At 42.0% G+C, this 24,042-nt stretch overlaps 1 protein-coding gene across 4 annotated transcripts in view; it reads right to left on the bottom strand.

The window, feature by feature from the left end:
- The window catches only part of FNIP2 (folliculin interacting protein 2), a 142,604-nt gene that overhangs the window by 16,474 nt on the left and 102,088 nt on the right, over positions 1–24,042 (bottom strand). For all 4 annotated transcript variants that reach the window (XM_039479128.2, XM_010338558.3, XM_010338556.3 and 1 more), the window contains 4 exons: positions 23,540–23,686; positions 23,252–23,421; positions 17,314–18,634; positions 16,255–16,411 (listed from right to left, as the gene is read on the bottom strand). In XM_039479128.2, coding sequence (XP_039335062.1) covers positions 16,255–16,411; positions 17,314–18,634; positions 23,252–23,421; positions 23,540–23,686 — 1,795 coding nt within the window. The remainder of the gene's footprint in view (positions 1–16,254; positions 16,412–17,313; positions 18,635–23,251; positions 23,422–23,539; positions 23,687–24,042) is intronic.

The following is a 24,042-nucleotide window of genomic DNA, read 5'->3' on the forward strand; positions in this document are numbered from 1 at the left end:
CTACCTTTAGTAAACGGTTTATTTTTGGATTCCACTCAGTTCCTATTAAGTCATCTGTGCCTTTTTTTTTTCTGGCATATTATACCTCCAATGCAGAATAATTAATACATTTCTTTTCTATGTGCCACATTTAAATGACTGATATTCCATGTGATTATCTATTTTTAACCCAATGAAGAGTGAGGAAATGCCGTTCTTATATATATGCTTCCCATTAACCACTTATTCATTCATCACGCCATTTCTCCTGTTGGGGGAGGCAGGAACACAGTGCTGCTCTACAGATAGGAACATTCGAGACAAACAAATATATATATAAAGAGCATATTAAGTATCTTGGTATGTAAGAAATAGAGTCTAGGAACTCACAAGTGTTTCCAACTTTTAGCCCAATGAGTCTGCCAAACCCTCTACTATAAAATCCAAGGACCACATCAGGGTAGAAATCCCTTAGAAGACAAGAGTGCAAGAAGTGTGAATGATGGTCTGAATTTACTGTCATCAGGAGGAGACACAGCTACTTCCATCATGCACTTTGCTACAAAGGTTCCCCATCTTTATGCTGCTTGACACTGACCCTTTATCATTGTTCAAAGCTATCAGCCCACATTTGTATTACAGAAAGCAGGAGCATGGAGACTTCTGTATTCATAACCAGCTCTGAAATCTGCACAACAGTTATAACAGTGCGGGTTTAACTGTCAGGGATAAGCCACTGGGAAGCCTCTTTAAAATACAAAGGGAACAGGCAACTTATGATTCAGGTAACTGGAAGCACGTCCCTCTGCGTTTTTCTCTGAGATATCCTGGATAATAAAATACATGATTCTTTGGCTTCATTTGCCTATTTGTTAATCGTTTTATATAATTCTGGTATGTTTTATACATTTATTAAACTGTACTTGAATAAGAGAATGCTACATGATAAAATGCCTTTCCACAATGATTCTCATTATGTTACGGCACCATGACTTAATATTAGCCTTTACACAGCTGCAAGAAAGGCCTTTAGTCAGTCATGCAAAGAGCCCAGTATGATGAATGCAATGACAGTCACCTTCTCAGCATTACTCCTAGCTGAAGGTCCTCAGATCCCCTTTGGTATTTTCCTGCCTCCTCAGAGGAGAAGACCCACCCATGTAACTCCATCTTTCACAATCTTGGAATTCAAGATTCAGGCCGTGCAAGATAGTCCTTGGCCAACCTACTCCACTAGGATGGCTGAGAACCACTGAAAGGACTGCAGAGGTGTCTAAATTGTAGACCAGTTTTTTAAAAAAATGTAAACAAACCACAAAACCCCTCCAGTCTCAAATCCATCTAGAGAAAACAAAACTGGTTATCACTCATTATTCTTAAACCATCTCTTCCAATATATAAAGTCATCTAGAATTTTTTTTTTAACTACATGTTGAGTAGACATTCCTGATAGCAGTTTTACTGAGAGAGGGGACAGACAGACCTCCTGATGGTGGCAAAGCCGGCTCTGAGATATGCTGAAGGGGTCATCAGGGAAAGGGGCTTCGATTCCCTGGAAGAGCCATGCTATCCCCTGCACCATTCCTTGCTTCTCATTCTCACTCTGCTACTGACCCGAGCTGAGTCCTCACCACAGCCACCCTGTGTGCACGTCCTCAGCACCCTGGTCTCCCGCTGCCACACACCTGACCATGCTGTTTTCACTGCTTATTTATTTCTTGGTATTTCCTGTTAAATCGTAAACTCCCTGAGGAGAGGTGCCATGTCTTCCTCTCTCTGGCTACTTCTAAGAGTTTTCTTTATCTTTGATCTTCAGTTGTTAAGTGTGAATTTTTTTTTATATTCTCCCTACAGTTGCTTATTTAACCTGAAAATTTTCAGCTATTCTTTCTTTGAATATTACTTTCTCTCATTTTCTCTATTCTCTTTCTGCGTATGTTATAAAGTCTCTTTATTCTGGCCTCCACATCTTGTACTTGCTCTTTGATATTTTTCATGTCTTTTTGTCTCAGAACTCAAAAAGATAATTTCTTAAGTAGCCTCCATTTCAAATTCTAATTCTCTTTAGCTGTATTTAATCTGCTCTGTTCTTTAACCTATCCCTGGAGTTTTATTTTCAGGTATTGTTTTTCCATTTTAGAAGTTCTTTTTAGTTCTTATATGAATCTACATGATCATTTATCACTGTCCTCTCTTTTTTTAAGGTTCCAATTCCTTTTTTTTTTTTTAATTACCGTAAACATTTTAAACATAGCTTCTTTAACAGTTGTTGCCGACTGCAGGAGTGCTAATTCTCCTGCTTGTATGTGCTTGCTCTCTGCTCATGATGATTTCCTGGTTTCCCACATATGTTTGTAATTTCTGAATGTGGGCCTATCTTACTGGAGCAATGTTTCATTTTCCTACATGAATCTCATGAGTTTGTGGTTGTGAAAGTGTCTAAAGTAGTGTGCTTTCTTCTGCCAGAGTCCTAAAAGTTTCTATGCTCCTGGTTTTTATGTTTATTTCTTGGGTAGGGATTCGCAAATCACTTGGGTAGAATAAATCTGGACCTGAAACCCACAAATAGCACAGACCAGGGGTTTTGATTTCTCATGGGTAACTTTATTTTCCCCAACCTGTTTCCAGCCTGTTTCTTTGCTGCTTCACTGCTTATGTCTGGTGATTTCTAGTCTCCTTTTCATGCAAGAATAGTTATCTAAAACTCCAGGCTTTAGGTAAGCGGCTTGATTCCAGGTCTCAAGCCTTATGTGCAATATAAGACCACAATCTCTCATCCTCGGGTGAATCCGAGAACCTCAGCACCAAATTCCTCGGACCTGTATCAAAACTGAAATCCCGGAGGACCAGCTCATGCTACTGCTTTGGTTTAGATTTCTATTCATCTCTGGCACAAAAGGATTTCCAATTTTTTCACATACACAGGAATTATAACAGTGGGGCAGCAATGAGGATGGTGATATTTCATCTATCACTATATAGTTTTAGAGGGGAGACATGCCATGTATACCAGTTTAGTACATGTTGCTGGAACTTTCCCACATCAGATCTTTTTTTTAGGTGGGGTGTGGGGGTGTGGGGTTGGGGAGGGGGAAACAGGGTCTCACTCTCACCCAGGCTGGAATGTACTAGCTCCATCATAGCTCACTGCAGTCTCAACTTCCAGAGCTCAAATCATCATCCCATCTCAGCCTCCTGACTAGCTAGGACCATGGGCACACAGCCACCATACCCCAGCTAATTCTACCTCAGATTTTGACTACTGCTATAACCACAGTGCCAAGCACATAAAAGGTACCTGATAAGTATTTTTCAACAGATAAATCTCTGAGATGTGATTCTCCCCACTCCACCTCAAAAGCATCTCCAGCTTCTCTGCCCCATCAAGTGACACAAGTTATCCCAACCACCTGAAGTGCCACCACTGGAGATTTCTAGTGCATCAAACATATTTTTAACCCATGAAAATATCAGAAGGGGTAACAATCATATATGACCTTATCATAACTCTTTACATTTGCTTATCAGAAATTTTTCTCTTGGAAACAGGTTTAACATCAGTCACTAAAGGCTTAAGAATTGTAACGAGGTAAAGAAGAAGAGGAAAATCAATCATTTTGGACCTTGGGACATGGCTGAGGGATCCTGGTAGGTATACATGAAGACTTGGGGGTAGAGGGAAAGAAGGAAGGGTCCAAAGTGTGGGGAAATGGTCTGGAGGCATGCAGAAAAAACGCCTGACCTCCTGTGAATCTGTGCTATGTGCTCACCAGGCTCATGCCCAAATGTAGCCAGTGGCCTTGAAGAAAACAGTATGCAGCCTCTGGAATAGCTGCACTGTCAGGCTGGCTGCTTGCTGAGTTCAGTCTGAAGTTGAGAAGAGGTGCTCAAGGTCAGAAAGGGTTATCAGAATAAAGTTGTGTGATGAGATGTGCAACTCCAAAATAAAACCAGAGAGGGTTAGTAGCTTTTTTTTTTTTTTTTTTTTTTTTTTTTTTCCAGAGAATGGCACAGGTGTTCAAATATCTTGTAGGTAGTAAAAAATTTGGGGAAAAACATCAAAATTAGACATGTGTCGAACTCTGTCACGATGCAAAAGACATGAAACCCAAGAGACTTATAATAAATGTTTATTCTCCTTCATGTAAAGACAATGAACACACAGAGCTGCAGGCATCATGTCTAAACATCTGATTCTTCCCCTTTGTATTTTAAAGAAAGGCCATCTCCCTTTTCTCTTTACTTCAGAAAAAAGGGATACTTGTAATAGACACACACGGCTGTAACTCCAGTTTTATGGGGAAGAGTCAACTAATGTTAGTGAGCACTTTCTATGTGTCAGGCACCAGGCATGGTGCTGGGGATATACAGGGAAATTAAGTCCCTGCTTTCTGCTTCAAGGTGCCTGCAGCCCTCGTGAGAGGAAGACCACTGGAACAGAACAGGGACATGGTGCCTAGAATTATTTCGAAGAAGAGGCAACATATGAAATGGGTCTTCAAAAATGTAAGAAAGTGTGTTCCATAGTGCCATAGGCAAAGAAAGTATAATCTGATAGGCAGATAGGTGTGAGTAAAGGTGGACTATATACAGAATGGCAAATAGTGTGACTGGGGCATAAGAGGAGATACAGGGTATGTGTGTGTGTGTGTACTTGAAGGACATAAAAGGGACAATTCCGGCTAAGAAGTTTATAGTTTATTTTCTTAGAAAATAGGAAGCTATTCAAGCAAAAGAGTAAATGACTGTCTCGTGCTTTAGAAAGTCCTCTTGCAGCACTGTACAAGCTGAACAAAAGGAGTAAAGCGGACACAGGGATGTCATTCGGGAAGATCAAAAGAACTTAAAAACACTAGTCACATTGAGAAGGGGAGAGAATCACAATGATTTCAGATTGGAGTTGGAGATACCTAGAGATCAGTTATTTTATTTGTTTTTACCACAGTCTACGATAAGAAATACATTTTAACACCATGATCTGGCAGAGGTGCTTACATGACATCATGGCCTGGCAGGACATGCCATTTACATACAAGTGTGACATGTGTGCATATGTGTGTATAAATACACACATAATACAAAGGTTTGACTAATCAATAAGCCTAATTATGTCTAATGATTTTAGTTCTATGTCATTAAAAAACTGGTAATCAAAACCCATTTATAGGTCAAAATATGTAGTTTTAAAAACGCTCCATAGGCCAAGGGGCATAGGTAGTGTTGCACTGAGGGCCGTGGCTATAGAAGACAGTGCCAGAGGCCCGAGGCACTGCCATGTGTATTATCCAGTCAGGGGGAAAAGAAAACAAGAGATGTTCCGAAACAGCAGATTTGTCCTACATAGATGGTTTCTTTGTATCCTATTGACTGTAAGGTTGTTGCTGACCTGAGGTATTTAATGTTACGTGTGAGATACTTAAGTAATGACTTACCATTTGAAGGGGCTTGCTGTTCTTTTCTAGTCCTACAGGTTGATTGCACTGCATGGACTAATTAGGTATTCATGAGCATGTATATATCACAGCCATGCTCTTAGCAAAGCTCTCTATCTGTGCTACCGATTCCTGCATGATATTTCTGGAGTCAATCTGTTGCTATGCTTAAAATTAAATGGAAGAGGCTGCTGTCTCCAATGGTTACTTCATCTTATAAATTATTTTGTAAAATGCCTGAAGCCCTAGAGCACAGTTGATTTTTTAAAAACATCAAAATGTAGTGTTAATTTTGGTCTTGATGAGCCTGCCCTGCAGAGTTAGAGCTGTCCAGTCTGTTCCTGGGCAGAGTGAAAGTGAATGTTTTTAGCACTCAATGAATGTGTGTACTGGTTCTGTTCAGTCATCCCCAACAGTAGGCCCCTGAGATTGACAAGGCCATTGACTAGTTAGGAGAACTTTAAATACATATGCATATATATGCATATAGCTTTCTTAACTCTGACAGTAATTTTCATTTTTGCTAAAATAAGGGTTGTCATTCTCCTCTCCCTTATTAAAAACATGATGTATTGCTGTATCATTTACAAAGCACTTTCACATTTTATAGCACTTTAGGTTCTGGGGTACATGTGCAGAACGTGCAGGATTGTTGCACAGGTACACACATGGCAATGTGGTTTGCTGCCTCCATCCCTCCATCACCTATATCTGGCATTACTACCCATGTCATCCCTCCCCAATTCCCTACCCCCAGCTGTCTCTCCCCTAGTCCCCTGCAACAGACTCCAGTGTGTGATGCTCCCCTCTGTGTCCATGTGTTCTCATTGTTCAATATCCACCTATGAGTGAGAACATGTAGCATTTGATTTTCTGTTCTTGTGTCAGTTTGCTGAGAATGATGGTTTCCACATTCATCTGTGTCCCTACAAAGGACACAAACTCATCGTTTTTATGGTTGCATAGTATTCCATGGTGTATATGTTCCATATTTTCTTTCTCCAGTCTATCACTGATGGCCATTTGGGTTGGTTCCAGGTCTTTGCTATTGTAAACAGTGCTGCAATGAACACACGTGTGCATGTGTCTTTATAATAGAATGATTTATAATCCTTTGGATATATACCAGTAATGGGATTGCTGGGTCAAATGGAATTTCTATTTCTAGATCTTTGAGGAATCGCCACACTGTCTTCCACAATGGTTGAATTAACTTATACTCCCACCAACAGTGTAAGAGTGTTCCTATTTCTCCACATCTTCTCCAGCATCTGTCTCCTGATTTTTTAATGATCGCCATTCTAACTGGCGTGAGATGGTATCTCAATGTGGTTCTGATTTGCATTTCTCTAATGATCAGTGATGATGAGCATTTTTTCATATGTTTGTTGGCCTCACATATGTATTCTTTTGAAAAATGTCTGTTCATGTCCTTCACCCACTTCTGAATGGGTTTTTTTCTTGTAAATCTGTTTTAGTTCTTTATAGATTCTGGATATTAGCTCTTTGTCAGGTGGGTAGATGGCAAAAATTTTTTCCCATTCTGTTGGTTGCCGGTTCACTCTAATGATTGTTTCTTTTGTGGTACAGAAGCTCTGGAGTTTATTAGATCCCATTTGTCTATTTTGGCTTTTGTTGCCAATGCTTTTGGTGTTTTAGTCATGAAGTCCTTGCCTATGCCTGTGCCCTGAATGGTTCTGCCTAGGTTTTCTTCTAGGGTTTTTATGGTGTTAGGTCTTATGTTTAAGTCTTTAATCCATCTGGAGTTAATTTTAGTGTAAGGTGTCAGGAAGGGGTCCAGTTTCTGCTTTCTGCACATGGCTAGCCAGTTTTCCCAACACCATTTCTCAAACAGGGAATCCTTTCCCCATTGCTTGTTTTTGTCAGGTTTGTCAAAGATCAGATGGTTGTAGATGTGTACTGTTGCCTCCGAGGCCTCTGTTCTGTTCCATTGGTCTATATCTCTATTTTGGTACCAGTAACATGCTGTTTTGATTACTATAGCCTTGTAGCATAATTTGAAGTCAGGTAGCATGATACCTCCAGCTTTGTTCTTTTTGCTTAGAATTGACTTGGCTATGTAAGGTCTCTTTTGGTTCCATATGAAGTTTAAGGTGCTTTTTTCCAGTTCTGTGAAGAGGGTCATTGGTAGCTTGAGGGGGACAGAATTGAATCTATAATTACTTTGGGCAGTATGGCCATTTTCACAATATTGATTCTTCCTAACCATGAGCATGGAATGTTTTTCCATTTGTTTGTGTCCTCTCTTATTTCCTTGAGCAGTGGTTTGTAGTTCTCCTTGAAGAGGTCCTTTATATCCTTTGTTAGTTGTATTCCCAGGTATTTTATTCTCTTTGTAGCAATTGTGAATGGCAGTTCCCTCTTGATTTGGCTCTCTTTAAGTCTGTTATTGGTGTATAGGAAGGCTTGTGATTTCTGCACATTGATTTCGTATCCTGAGACTTTGCTGAAGTTATCAGTTTCAGGAGATTTTAGGCTGAGACAATGGGGTCTTCTAAATATACAGTCATGTCATCCACAAATAGAGACAATTTGACTTCCTCCTTTTCTAATTGAATACACTTTATTTCTTTTTCTTGCCTAATTGCTCTGGCTAGAACTTCCAGTACTATATTGAATAGGAATGGTGAGAGAGGACATCCTTGTGTAGTGCCAGATTTCAAAGGGAATGCTTCCAGTTTTTACCCATTCAGTATGGTATTTGCTGTGGGTTTGTTTTAAACAGTCTTTATTATTTTGAGATACGTTCCATTGATACTTCGTTTTACTGAGACTGTTTAGCATAAAGGGCTGTTGAATTTTGTCAAAGGCCTTCTCTGTATCTATTGAGATAATCATGTGGTTTTTGTCTTTGGTTCTGTTTATGCGGTGAATTCTGTTTATAGACTTGTGTATATTGAACCAGCCTTGCATCCCTGGAATGAAGCCTACTTGATGGTGATGGATAAGGTTTTTGATGTGCTGTTGCAATCTGTTTGCCAGTATTTCATTGAAGATTTTTGCATCTATGTTCATCATGGATATTGGCTTGAAGCTGTCCTTTCTTCTTGAGTCTCTGCCGGGTTTTGGTATCAGGATGATATTGGTTTCATAAAATGTTTTGGGAAGGATTCCCTCTTTTTGCATTGTTTGGAATAGTTTCAGAAGGAATGGTACCAGCTCTTCTTTGTATGTCTGGTAGAATTCAGCTGTGAACCTACCTGGACCTGGGCTTTTTTTGGTTGGTAGGCTATTAATTGCTTCCTCAACTTCAGCCCTTGTTATTGGTCTATTCAGGGTTTCAGATTCTTCCTGGTTTATGCTTGGGAGGGTGCAAGTGTCTAAGAATTTATCCATTTCCTCCAGGTTTACTGGTTTGTGTGCATAGAGTTGTTTGTAGTAATCTCTGATGGTAGTTTGTGTTTCTGTGGAATCTATGGTGATATCCCCTTTATTGTTTTTTATTGCATCCCTTTGATTCTTCTCTCTTTTCTTTTTTATTAATCTGGCTAGTGGTCTCTTTTGTTGATCTTTTCAAAAACCAGCTCCTGGATTTGTTGATTTTTTTGAAGGCTTTTTGGTGTCTCTATCTTCTTCAGTTCCGCTCTGATCTTAGTTATTTCTTGCTTTCTGCTAGCTTTTGAATTTTTTTGATCTTGCTCCTCTAGCTCTTTCAATTTTGATGACAGCATGTTGATTTTAGATCATTCCTTGCTTTTCATGTGGGCATTTATTGCTATAAATTTTCCTCTAGACACTGCTTTAAATGTGTCCCAGAGATTCTGGTATGTTGTGTCTTCATTCTTGTTGGTTTCGAAGAACATCTTTATTTCTACCATCATTTCATTGTTTATCCAGTCAACATTCAAGAGCCAGTTGTTCAGTTTCCATGAAGTTGTGAGGTTCTGGGTTAGTTTCTTAATTCTGAGTTCTAATTTGATTGCACTGTGGTCTCAGAGACTGTTTGTTATGATTTCCATTCTTTTGCATTTGCTGAGGAGTGATTTACTTCCAATTATGTGATCAATTTTAGAGTAGGTGCAATGTGGTGCTGAGAAGAATGTATATTCTTTGGATTTGGGGTGGAGAGTTCTGTAAATGTCTATTAGGTTTGCTTGATCCAGATCTGAGTTCAAATCCTGGATATCCTTGTTAATTTTCTGTCTCCTTGATCTAATATTGACAGTGGAGTGAGTTAAAGTCTCCTACTATTATTGTGTGGGAGTCTAAGTCTCTTTGTAGGTCATTAAGAACTTGCTTTATGTACCTGGGTTCTCCTGTATTGGGTGTGTATATATTTAAGATCGTTAACTCTTCTTACTGAATTGATCCTTTTACCATTCTGCAATGTGCTTCTTTGTGTCTTTTGATCTTTGTTGGTTTAAAGTCTATTTTATCAGAGACTAGGATTGCCAATTCCTTTTTTTTTTGGCTCTCCATTTACTTGGTAAATCTTCCTCCATCTCTTTATTTTGAGTCTATATGTGTCCTTGCACGTGAAATGGGTTTCCTAGATACAGCACACCAATAGGTTTTGACTTTTTATCCAATTTGCCAGTCTGTGTTTTTTATTGGGGCATTTAGCCCATTTACGCTTTAGGTTAATATTGTTATGTGTGAATATGATCCTGCCATTTTGATGCTAGCTGGTTGTTTTGCCCTTTAGTTGATGCAGTTTCTTCATTGTGTCAATGGTCTTTACCATTTGGTATGTTTTTGGAGTGGCTGGTACTGTTTGTTCCTTTCTATGTTTAGTGCTTGTCTCAGGAGCTCTTGTAAAGCAGGCCTGGTGGTGATGAAAGCTCTGAGCAATTGCTCATTTGCAAAGGATTTTATTTCTCCTTTGCTTATGACACTTAGTTTGGCTGGATATGAAATTCTAGGTTGAAAGTTCTTTTCTTTAAGGATGTTGAATTTTGGCCCCCACTCTCTTCTGGCTTATAGGGTTTCTGCTGAGAGATCCATTGTGAGTCTAATGGGCTTCCCTTTGTAGGTAACCCGACCTTTCTCGCTGGCCGCCATTAGCATTTTTTCCTTCATTTCAACCCTGTGAATCTGGATTATGTTTCTTGGGGTTGCTCTTCTTGAGAAATATCTTTCTCGTGTTCTCTGTATTTCCTGGACTTGAATATTGGCCTGCCTTGCTAGGTTGGGGAAGTTTTCCTGGATAATATCCTGAAGAGTGTTTTCCAGCTTGGATTCATTCCCTCCGTCACATTCAGGTACACCTATCAAACGCAGATTAGGTATTTTCACATAATCTCATATTTCTTGGAGGCTTTGTTCATTTCTTTTTACTCTTTTTTCTCTAATCTTGCCTTCTTGTTTTATTTCATTGAGTTGATCTTCAATCTCTGATATCCTTTCTTGTGCTTGGCCAATTCAGCTATTGAAACTTGTGTATGCATTGTGAAGTTCTCATGTTTTGTTTTTCAGCTCTGTCAAGTCATTTATATTCTTCTCTAAGCTGTTTATTCTCATTAGCATTTTGTCAAACCTTTTTTCAAGGTTCTTGGTTTCTTTGCATTGGGTTAGAACATGTTCATTTAGCTCAAAGAAGTTTGTTATTACCCACTTTCTGAAGCCTGTTTCAGTCAATTCATCAGACTCGTTCTCCATCCAGCCTTGTTCCCTTGCTGGTGAGGAGTTGTGACTCCTTGGAGGAGGAGAAGCATTCTGGTTTTGGGTGTTTTCATACTTTTTGCACTGGTTTCTTCCCATCTTTGTGGATTTATCTACCTGTGGTCTTTGTAGTTGGTAACTTTCACATGGGATCTCTGAGTGGACATTCTTTTTGTTGATGATGAATTTATTTCTTTCTGTTTCTTAGGTTTCCTTCTAACAGTCAGGCCCCTCTGCTGTAGGACTGCTGGAGGTCCACTCCAGACCCTGCTTGCCTGGGGATCACCTGCGGCAGCTGCAGAACAGTAAGGGTTGCTGCCAGTTTCTTCTGTTATCTTTGTCCCAGAAGGATACATGCCAGATGTCAGCCTGAGCTCTCCTTTATGAGGTGTCTCTTCAGATACACAGGGTTTGGGGAGTTGCCTGAGCGGAGTGTTTGTCCCTTATAGGAGCTCAAGTGCTGAGCTGTGAGCTCCACTGTTCCATTCAGAGCTGCTGGGCAGGGACATTAAGTCTGGGCAGCAGAACTCATAACCAACTTTTTTTCCCAGGTGCTCTGTCTTGGGAAGGTGGGGCTTTATTTATAAGTTCCTGACATGCTGCTGACTTTTAGCCCAGTGAGGAGGCAGCCTAGTCACAATGTGCCAGCAGAGGCATTGCTGAGCTGCTGTGGGCTCTGCCCAGCTGCTGTGTCAACTTCCTTGCAGTTTTCTTTATAGAGGTATAGTTAGAACTGCCTCAGTAATGGCGGTCTGCCTCGATGCAGGCTGTCTCTGTAATGGCGAACTGCCTCAGTAGTGGTGGATTGCCTTGGTAATGGCGGACTGCCTTGATAGTGGTGGACTGCCTCGGTAGTGTGGACTACCTTGGTAATGGCAGATACCCTCCCCCCCACAGAGCTGGACCGTCCCAGGTCAGCTGTGCTTGCTGTGAAACTCTCAATCCAGAGTGTTTCAGACTGCTGGTCTTTGTGGGACCAGCTGAGCCAGATCACCTGGCTCCCTCTTTCAGCCCCCTTTTTTTCAGTTGAACGGGCGATTCTGTCTCCCAGGCATTCTGGGCACCAGTTGAAATGGCCACCCTGATTTGTGTGAGTTTTTGTGCGGAGACCTGCTGTGCAGGCTGAAACAGCTGTGCTGGAAACTCCTGGTGCTTTTCCGCCTGGGAATCTCCTGGTCTGTGGGCAGCAAAAACTCGTTTGGAAATGCGGTTGTCACTCACTTTCTGCGTTCTTGCTGGGAACTGCATGCCAGAGCTGTTCCTATTTGGCCATCTTGGATCTCGAGATAGAGTTTTGCAATACTGCCCAGGCTGACCTCAAAGGATCCTCCCACCTTGGCCTCCCAAAGCTCTGGCATTACAGGGGTGAAGCACCACATCTGGCCCACATATAATAATAACTAACATTTACTGGGCATTTATCAGTGTGCCAGGCAATGTGCTAACCACTTGATATGCATTATCTCACAGAATATTCAAACCCAGCCTATGACATAAGTACCGTTCGCAGTATGGATTAGAAAATTAAAGACACTTCACCAACGCCACAGAGCCACTAAGGGGTGAAACATAATTCAAACTTAGGTTTGTCTGTCTTCAGAAGTTAACTTCCTATCCACTGAATCATATTTCATCTGTTCCTCCAAATACATTTTTCTGGGGCTTAGCAATGCCAGTTGATTTACCTGAAATTATCAGCAAAGGAGTGGCAATATGAGGACTCAAACCCAAACCATCAACACTAAGTCAGTGATCTTCCATCACCTTACACTGCAACATAATAACCCCTACAGCACCCCTGTCAGCGGTAGTCACAGGCCAGACACAGGAGGAAAAAGGAGAGGGAAAAGGCTACTCAAGAGTCACAGGCATAGAATGCTGCTGGCACACACCCCCACTCTCTTTCCATTTAAAGTCAAAAGGAAAACAGAGCAAAGAATGCCTAAGATGTGGCAAGAAAAAAAATGAAACCATATTACTTTACACTAATTTAACGCAGCTGTATAACCTATATGTTAGGAGGCAGAGAGAGTTCAAATGACAGAAAAGAGGTAGTATATGGACTAAATAAGGATACGTGTTTAAATATTTAAAGAACTTCTGAATCTTGACGTGAAAGTCAGCAATAAAAATGAAAACAGATGAAACAAAGTTACTATATCTTTCTTTCATAAGAGGCTAGGACAAGAAAAGTTCAAAAAAATTCTTAATATTGGAGGCTCTACAAAGCAATCTCTCAATGAGAGAAAAACTCCAAACTGGTAGTTATAAAAATGTAATGAGACAGGATCACTTGGGCCCAGTTCAAGTCCAGCCAGGGCAATACAGGGAGACCCCAATCTCTTTAAAAAAAAAAAAAAGGTGCACATTTAATTAACATAACACAGATTATAAAGTCCAAATTGTGTACAGGTCTAGAAAATAGATCAATAACCTGAACCAACTGCTTTTAAAGAATTAAAAATCCTTCTCTAAAAAGAATTGTAAGTACCAAAGCCTGCTGAAGTCTAGCATGAGCACTGAAATTCATATTCAAAAAATAGGTTTGTTTTTTCTTATTTTTTTAATGCTTTTATTTTTGAGATGAAGTCTTGCTATGTTGCCCAAGCTGGTCTTGAACTCCTGAGCTCAAGCGATCTACCCAACTTGGCCTCTCAAAATGCTGGGATTACAAGCATAACTGTGGCCAACTCAAAAAACAGATTTTGGAAGCAAGTTATAATAAAGCAATTTATTACAATTTTCTTCAACAAGCTATTATTTCAGCTCTAACTCTGGTCATATACTTGGTTTTGGATCTCTGCTTCTTTCTCTGGCAAAATCAAGAATTTAAATATTCACTAGGTTTTATGGAGCAGTAAAATCAGTATAATGTTTAAAAAAAAATTCCTAAAATATTTTTCAACAAATGTTTGTAAATGGATGTCGAAAGCAAGCCTGTTTTGTGTGTGTGTTTTAAAAAACACTGCCATAGACCAGAGTGCCAGTCTGAGAGGCAGTTTAAACAGAACACTACTTCAAGAGCAAAATTTGTTACGATGAATGTGTCAAGTGAAATTAGAAATCCACTAATGCTAATTGGATATATTCTGAACATATTAAACTTCTGAATATATTTTCATGAACCCTTTGCAATTTCCTATAAACACCCATGCATGGCTGCACTTTGGATTTACCCACACTTTGGATTTACCCACTTTGGATTTACACACAATATAGGTTATTATGCTTAATAACTTTCAATCTCTCAGGGTGAAACCATAGTTTAAAGAAATGAGAAAAGCTACAGTGTGAAGACACCCCTTCTAAAAGGGAAAATGAAATATTAAAAAGCTTGAAGAATAATGACAAACATGGCTGTGTTTTTTCAAATATAAGAATTATAGAGCCAGATGGTCACCATGAAAATCTAATACACAAAAATTAGAACTTGCCAGCCTATGGAAAACATAAAATATTTCATGAATGGTTTTACAGATAAGTTCAAGGAGGGTTATCAATCGATAGATTGCATTTCCAGAGTGGTCAGTGAGTAAATCCAGGACATATGTCACTGAGGACAATCCTGTTATTTCCTGTGTAGTCTCTTGGTACCTTTGTCAGAAGCAGATCACTGGGCTTCATGGAAGAAAGGTCTAGTAAGCAACACTAATGTTCTTAGGAATCAAAATGATAGCAGAGCAGGAAAAAACGCACCCACAGTTTGGCATGTGTGAATATAAACATGAGGTGCTGACAGAAAAGGTGCCTTAATGTTATAGGAAGTTACTAAACACACGTAAGTACAGTATGTGAAATTGCCAAGGCATCAGACATTGTTTTGGACAACTTAGAAAGATAGCATTACACAATGAGGGCATTGTTCTTACTGGGTTCACTGATGCATGAACCTGTGAAATGATAGACGACTATACGGTGCCTACAACTGTGAAGGGAAATTATGATATTACATAATTATGATATTATAGAGACAAAAGCAATTTCATAGCTTCATTCCATGAATATCCTGGTGAGGGGTGGTGTGTGACCACAAAGCAGGGGTGGGGTTGGGAACATTTGGCCACACACGTGTACACTGGGCCGGCTTTCCCCAGCTTCGGACAGCCCTAGCCTCATCTCTTTGCCCTCCTCATTGAGGGACGTTATGAGGACATCTGCTTCACTACTGACATTTTTTCCCATTTCACATAAATATCCTTAGCCTGTTTAGCCTGTGTCTGATGTTTAGTCTTCACAGAGGAGATGCTCAAGGCCAAAGATAACATGCAATGCCTTTCTTTCCACCTCAGAAAAAATACTTGTTGGCCCAGAGGTAGGTAACAGGCCAAATTCCAATTTTCTTAACGTGATGAGGACTTTCCCTATTGCACAAGATACAAAATGTTTCCAGTACAAAAGGTCTATTTTTGCACATCTTCCCAATTAAAAACAGACCCATCAGACTGAAAATTTCCTTAACTGCTTAGTTCCTGTCGCACTGCAGATAGCAGAAAAGCACTTAATGGCAGCCACGAGACAATTTTCCAGTAAGACTTGTTAATCTTTATACAGTCATCCTCATGCAGCCATCAAAGTGAACTTAATGACAAATCAGTTAAAACAAATCACGTTTAGGAACTTGTTTAAGCATTGAATAAAAACAAACCATATGTGATACCTCTTCAGTCCTCACCGTGACGGCATATAATTATCACCATCTGTGCTGTTTATTCCATTTGTCCAGCCTAACTGCTCCCCTAAACACCCCCAGAGCAACTCTTTGCCCTTCTCTGTCCTGTTCTGGGCCCCAGGAGGCTGACCTCTAAGCACCACAGGGCTGTGTCTGCATCAGCCGTGCCCCTGCTCTCCGGCTTTCAGCTGGGCTTAGCCAATGAGAGGCAGCAGAAAGAGATCAGAGAACGGGAGGAGGGATGGCAGGAAGTCATCCCCTCCTCACTGCTCCTGCAGTCAGGCCGCCCCTCGCCCCTCGTCCTGGCTCAGGCTTCAGGGCTCTGATGTCGCGCTCCCTCCCCTTGCTCTCCCAGGCCCAGGTGTGCTTCTAGCTTCCAGCTGCTGCTAGGCCCCAAGTGCTTCACTAGCCCTAGCTGGTTCCCATAACCCTGCCCGCATCTCCATCAACAATCCTTAACCTAGTCTTTCTTCAGTCTAAACACCTGTTGTCGGCCAAGACCTTGGCTGACAGACTGTCAGCAGCCAGAGGGTCCATGCTGGGATCACTTACGTGGACCGTGTGGACGAGGTCGGCCACCAGGCACTGCTTCAGCTTCTCGTCACTGCTGGTCCCATGAAGCACAAGATCAGGCATGTATGTGGGGCAGTAGCCCGCCAGAAGGGAGCGGCCAAAGTTCCTTACATTCTGAGTGCTGATGCTCTGAGACCTAAAACAACATTTGGCCCATTAAAATGCACAGCTGAAAATGTACCTTCGTCATTATCATTGGTACAGGCACCCCAATGACACAGGGAAACAAAACAGATTCAGGGTGATCCATGTCACCAAGCCTCAAGTTAAGCGGATCACAGGTGTAGAAAAAGGAGAGGACTGGGGGAGAAAAGCGAGTATTTTAAAGTGGAAGGTGGGGGGTGGCAAGGAAAGTATATCCACGGCTAGGTATGAGTTTATTTTTGTTCCTCACATTGGACATCCACCAGGCAGTCTGTGTCAAAATACTGATGAAAAGTCTGAGGAAGGGCTCTTGCCAAAAGCCTGGCTTGAGAAATCTGATATATCTGCACAGACTAGTGCCAACGACAGTGCCGAAGATCAGAAGAAATCTCTAATTACTGCTTTCAGTCATCACAGACCAGATAATCAACCTGATGGAGTGTTAAGGAAGAGGTGCGGTTTCCCAACCACCTCGGGCTGCTCTGGTCGGCAGGAGAGAGGCCACACGGTGAGTGTAATCCACCACCTCCCAAGCAAGGCATCTGCTGCCCGCCACGGACCTTCCCTGCAGTTGACAGAAAATTAAACTCCCTGTTCCCTCCCCCACCTCCACCACATCCCTTAGCTTCCCCCAGAGGGGCACGATAGCTTCGAAGACAACCACCGGCCGCCGGCCCCTGTGAGCTCAGTGGTGCTAAGCCGGTGACCATCCTTGGAAGGGCAGGCAGGAGGCCGTTTGTAATGGAATTGATAGTACTGCTAATGTTCTGTGGAAAAAAAAAAAAAAAATACCGTGTGGGAAGCAGACCACATACAGTAGCTAACGCGATCACTGGTGTCAGGTCAGCGGAATTGGCACTCAGGGCCCTGTACTTCCCAGCCTGCCGGAGTTACCTTGGCAGAGGCAGCTCCACTTCCACGGACCCTGCAGTCCCGTCAGCACCGTGACCCAGGTCCAGCAGGGCTGAAGCGCAGGCTTCGTCGTCACTGTCTCCCAGGGCGCTATCCGAGCTTTCATTTCGGGGAATGTCTCCTTCAGTCCTGAAGTTGGCCTTCTTGTCGGCATCCCCACAGGGGATATTTGCAGCAGCCGCCGGGCCAGGGCCCCGCTGGACACACCTGGGGGAACCAGGCTCCAGCGCAGGTGCAGCCTTCACATACAAAGCCCCGGCTGCCTCCAGCCTCCTCCCTCCGGTCCCTGCCGCAGCGGCGGAGGCTGCGTCCGAGTCGGCAGCCTGGCTGAGCTGCCCGGCAGCATCTGCCGCCGCTTCGTTTCTGCTGCCTCTGTCCTCTGCAAAACCTTTGTCAGACTCGCCTTCGTCCCCCTCCAAAGGCTGATTCTGAGGGCAGCAGACGCTCTCCTGAAAGCCAGGGTTGAAAGGGCTCCCAGAAACCTGCGGGTCCTGAGCCACATCGGTGGCCGTCCTGGCCCCCAGCGAGGGGCCACAGGTCTTCATCCGTTCCTCCATTTTTTTCATGCGGCTTTCCAAGTCAGACTCTGGAGATGCGGAGCTCCCGATCTGGAAAGTGACCTTTTCTAAGGGAGGTCTCTCCCGGAGATGTCTGTCAGGGCAAGGCCAGGCCACTGACCGGTCTGGCAGTCTCGTAGGCATCTCCACTTTACACAGCTCACAGACACCTTGCTCCTCCAGCTTCATTCCTGCCCCCAGAACTGCACAGCTGGAAAGTCTGGAAGAGCCATCTTGCGGTGCCTCTTTATTTTTTTCATCCCCACAAAAGCCATTCTGAGGTTTCCAGGAACTGTCGGATGCTGGCTCCTGGTACCCTGTGCTACAAGCCTCAGAACTCTGCTCCGGCCTCCTGTGAGCTTCTTTGTCAGGTTTAAGACCCAGGTCTCTACTGTCATTGCCCTCTGGGCTCTCAGGAAACTCTGCCGGCCAGGGGTTTTGTCTCTCAGCTGCTGTTGGTGGTAGGATGGGGGGTACAAGAGCAGGCTCGTTCCTCACCGTAACGACCACATACTCGGACTCCTCCACCTCTCCTTTCTCCAACGCTGTCATGATCTTGCTCCCGTTTAAAACCTGGTCACCTTCACCGTGATTGCCACTCCAGGTCAGCTGGTTTTCTTGTAGCTCAGAGCAACGGAGAAAGTAGGTCAGGACATAAAGTATTCGCTGGACCAAGTCCTTCTGCTTCCCTACCACCACGGTGCGAGTCAGTCTCACTGGAGAGCCTATGGCTCCGTAAAGATCACCTAGACAGCAAAGGTGGACACAAAGGCAGTGGTCTCTGGAGTTAGCACGTCACAGATACATCAGCCTTTACAAGAGCAAAATGGGTGACTTATTCCCAATCTGGAATCACTGCTTCTGACTCCTGATTTCTACTTTCTAGTAATGATGACATTTTAGTTTTGCCACTGTAAGAGTGTCAGCCTGGACACAGGCTGCGGCTGGTCACCCCTGGTGTGTGGGAGTCATGCTGCTGTGCACACAGTCCCTCCCAGTGCCTGCTGGGTCTTCCCCGCAGCCCAGCTGGTCCACCAATGAGATGGCCCAAGGAAAGCTAAAGCCAGAGCTCTGAATATGTGACAAGATCTAATACTATATATCTTGGAAACTAGAATAGTAAGAATTTGTTGGAAGAATCCCAGGACACTGGGCCTTGGGAGAAAATCCAAATTCAGGAATTTCTCAACAGAAGGGCAGTGAATTAATTCAAAATACTTAATGAGGTGGTCTACATAAAATTATTTTAATATGCATACACACACCAAGTAGAATCAGTTTGATTAACAAGAAGAAAATCACTTAGTCTTGAATAATGAGTCTGAAGGTTTTATTTTACTTCACTTGAAGTGAAGTAAAATATACCTGTAATCCCAGCACTTTGGGAGGCTGAGGCAGGTGATCACTTGAGGTCAGGAGTTCAAGACCAGCCTGGCCAACATGGCAAAATCCTGACTCTTCCCAAATACAAAAATTAGCCAGGCATGGTGGTGTGTACCTGTAGTCCCAGCTACTTGAGAGGCCGAGGCAGGAGAATTGCTTGAACCTGGGATCCAGAGACTGCAGTGAGCTGAGCGAGATTGTGCCACTGCACTCCAGCCCGGGTGACAGAGCAAGACTCTGTCTCAGAAAAGAAAAGAAAAGAAAAGAAAAGAAAAGAAAAGAAAAGAAAATTCAACTGGAAAAAAAATGTCCATTAGTTATATCCTGACAAGTTGATTAAAAACTGACTAATGTACCATGGGCTCTACAATCAGCTTAAGGAGGAAAGAATAAGGGGAAATGTATCATCCAACCATCCAGCAATAAGCCTTTCATCAAAAGTACTTAAGTGCTTAACTATTAAAACTACTGCATTTGATAATTTATATTTTATAATAAGTTACACGTTTGATAATATGGAAAATTATAATAACCTATGTCTACTAACTGGACAGGCACTGTGTTAAGATCCTAAAGATGAATCTCGGACGGGTGTGGTGGCTCACGCCTGTAATCCCAACACTTTAGGAGGCCGAGGTGGGTAGAACACCTGAGGTCAGCAGTTTGAGACTAGCCTGGCTAACGTGGTGAAACCCTATCTCTGCCAAAAATACAAACATTTAGCTGGGCTTGGTTGCGGACACCTGTAATCCCAGCTACTCAGGAGGCTGAGGCAGGAGAATAGCTTGAACTTGGGAGGCGGAGGTTGCAGTGAGCTGAGATCACACTACCACACTCCAGCCTGGGCGACAGAGCAAGACTCCATCTCAAAAAAAAAAAAAAAAAAAAGAATAACCAGAATGTTGGAACAAATCAAAACCTAAGAAGATACTAAATAAACGAGAAGTGATACATGATAATTGGTATAAATCAGAATTTAGGAAGTTTGAAACCCTCTGAGGAATGCATCTAGAGAGGAAGGAAAGCAGTTATAAAGGCATATACTAGATAAAACTAATTAAAATAGATGAATATGGAAAAAAAAAGTTATGAGAACCATCGGAAAGTACCTCCTCCTGGGACCCATTAGGAAATACCTCCTTCTGCAAGTATTCCCTTGTGTACGGCTCCTAAGAACATTCAAAGGGCAGGACAGAAATCATAAACAATCCTCTCTACAAAATGACTAGATTATAGGCTGACAGGGCTTTAATTGAGAGGCCTTTCCAAGTGACTGAGAAATCAGACTAGAGTAACTCAGAACTGTAGTCTGAAGCTAGGACTTTTGTTTGAGAAAACCTTCCTAAGAGCTCATTACTGTTACTTTGATTACATCTGTCTGTTGCTGCAGGATATCAAGTCATTTCAGAAATTCATGAGACTTTTTTTGTTAAATCAGTTGCAATATTAATAAAGAAGAAACATTACTTATCCAAAATCTGGTACAACAAACCACAGGGGAAAGGCCACTCAGAATGATATTATTATTTTTTAGCAATGCATTTGAGTATTGTACATTTTAATAACCAAGGAATAAATGGAAATGGTAAAACAAGGAAGGTTATTAAAAATACAACTTATAATAATTTAAACTATAGAAAGTAACGAGAGCAATGTGTGTGGAAACAGTGCTATTACGTTATAGCCAAACTTCATAAAATAAAGCATTATTAAAACAATATACCCATAATATTAAATATTTACTGGATCTTGGAAGTTGAAGGCAATTTCTTTTTGAGTCCTGGATAATTGAAGCTAATTTTTAGAGTGGATTTGTTTTCATGAGTATAATTTTTTAAAATGAAGAAATTGCACAACCATATGAATGTACTTAACCCAACTGAACTGTACACTTTGAAACGGTTAAGATAATAAACATTGTTATATGCTTTTTACCTGAATTAAAAATAAAAATTTAAAAGAGAGTCAAAAGACACAGTGGCACCTGTCCTGGAAAAGCTCTCAGAGGAGTCTTTGCAAATGATTCCAGATAGTCTTCTCTTTTACTTAGGAATCCGGATTAAAATTATATCTGTATCATTGTGTATTCCCAGCGGTTTCGATTTTCATGTTTACTGTGACTTGCTAAATACTGCATGAAAACAATAAAATGTGAAGCAACTGCTTCTGCTTGTCAAATTATTGAACCTCCCTCCCCCTCTAAAACTTCTTTGTAATAATGGAAACTCGGCCATCACTTAACACTTGGCTTTATAAAGCTACCACAGGCCTTTGCTGCCCGGGGCCTCGTCCCCTCCTCACCCTCCTCTTGTCAATAGCCAAACCCCTGATGGATTTGTTTGGGAGAAGGGAGGACTGAAGTCTTTCAACAATACATGATCTCCTCTGAAAGATGAGGATTGTGAACCCACAGGAAAAGACTCTCCCTTGTTATGCTGAACACAGGGAACTAATGGCTCTCAATTAGTTACATTTCAAATGAGAAGCACCGCCTAATTATAAACACATTTATCTAACTAAATGCACGCTACTTAATTAGCATTGTTTTGAAATGGGTGACCCAGCAGCATGGAATACAATGTTTCCTTACTATCCAGCCCCCTTTGCTTTTCCACTTAATGAGCCTGCATTTTTTTTTTTAAGACTATTATTGTTCCATGAAACAAAAACAACCGTGTTCTGTGTTTCCCAGGAAAAACTCCCTGTATGACCAAGAATGAGCCAGGCATGTTCTGAGTAACGATCAAATCAGGGTAATTAGGATATCCAGCACCCCAAACTTTTTTTTTTTTTTTTTTTTTTTGAGACAGAGTCTCGCTGTTGCCCAGGTGGGAGGGCAGTGGCGCAATCTCGGCTCACTGAAACCTCTGCCTCTGAGGCTCAAGCAATTCTCCTGCCTCAGCCTCCCGAGCATCTGAAACCACAGGCACCCACCACGAAGCCTGGGCAATTTTTTTTGTATGTTTAGTGGAGACGGAGTTTCACTGTGTTATCCAGGATGGTCTCAATCTCCTGACCTCGTGATCCACCTGCCTCGGCCTCCCAAAGTGCTGGGACCACAGGTGTGAACCACCACGCCTGGCCCCCACCCCAAACTTTGATCATTTCTTTGTGTTGGGAACAGTGGAAAACTCTATTCTAGCTTTCTCTGAAAATAAGCTATTCTTAACTATCGTAATCCTACAGTGCTAAAGAACACTAGAACTTATTCCTCCTATCCAGTTGTAATTTTGCATTTTTTAACTAGCCTCTTTCCATATCCCCTCTCCCTTAAGTCCATCTAAATATCCATAAATTCTTTACTTAACTGAGTTAGAACACATCTTTTACCTCTAACCATGAGGGGACTTGTATTCTCTTAAGACCACAAGGACACGACAACATCTGTATTGTTACAAAATGAGGCTAAGAGTACTAAAGGTAGGGATGAGAATCTAATGAATATGTGTAAAAACAGTGCTTGGCTCCTAGTGTCAGCTTTCATTATTATTAAAACATGCTGCTTTCCAGGATGAGGTGCTTTTCTGTGGATATTTTTGATTGTTACAACTTCAGGCGGGAGGAAGGAGGGGCAGTTCTACTGGCACCTAGTAAACGGAGGCCAAGCATGCCATTCAACATCTGCTAATGCGCAAGACAGCTCTTCCCACGCCCCACAACAACTCAACCAACAAAGAATTATCTGGTCAACAGGGCTGAGGTTAAGAAATTCTGCTCTAGGGTAAACAGCCACTGTGGAATGGGAGAACACAGTTGGTTACGCTGCTTTAAGAGTGTAGCACAAAGCTGCCAGTAGGGAAAGAAGAGGAAGGGGGTGGCCCTACAGTTCGAATCCATGGACCAACTTCCTATTCCCCGTCTGCCCAATGACAACCTGTGAATTATTGGGTGAGAGAGCCAGTATAAACTACAAATACTAGCATTTTTTGCAACTCCATCCCATAAATAATATTATCTGAATAGTCAAATTAGGTACTAACCCAGCTGTGCCCAGAGAGGATTATACGGATGTGTTTTGGCCAGCATGTTCACTGACTGGGAGGTACGTTTCTCTGAGAAGGCTTTAATGGGAGGGTGATCCACAGGCATGACCGTTGGGACCCAGGCCAGGTGGTAGGTTAACACTGCAGTCAGTAAGGCAGCAAAAAACCTTGGAGAAATGGAAAAAGAAACAACCAGCTTAGTCAATGCAAAAAGACGGATGTCCTATGCAGTACCTACATTGGCTATGGGAGTTGCATACAAGTCTCCAGAGAGTTGAAGCTTACTGGTTTTTATTGATCTGTTCTATCAGAAGTGTAAACTCCTTGAGAAAGCGCTGGCAGAGCTGGTTTTTTTCCAAAGTGCTGGACATCATGGTAAGCCATACCGGTTCAGCTATCCTCGGAACAGAATATAAGTTCCTGATAGTTCCTCTACAGAAGAGAAAGACAGGGAAACACAAAAGTGTCAGAAACACTATTGTGGATAATCTTGGTGTAAGAGAATAAAGGAGAAAACAACTTGAATCTATGCAGTCCTTAAGGGATTCAAGCACCACACATAACAGGGGTTGGCAAACTATGGCCCACAGGCCAAATCCGACTGCCACCTTCTTTTGTAAAAAAAAGGTTTGGGTCACAGCCATGTTCATTCATTTATTTATTGTCTATGGCTGCTTCTGTGGGACAATGGCTAAGTTGGATTGCTGCTATGGAGACTCTACAGAAACATTAAGTACAGAACTACAAAGCCGTACTTTCAGTTTCTTCACCTTTGAAAAACGGACACT

The sequence above is a fragment of the Saimiri boliviensis genome, chromosome 3, assembly GCF_048565385.1.
Source record: "Saimiri boliviensis isolate mSaiBol1 chromosome 3, mSaiBol1.pri, whole genome shotgun sequence".
Lineage (NCBI taxonomy): Eukaryota > Metazoa > Chordata > Mammalia > Primates > Cebidae > Saimiri > Saimiri boliviensis.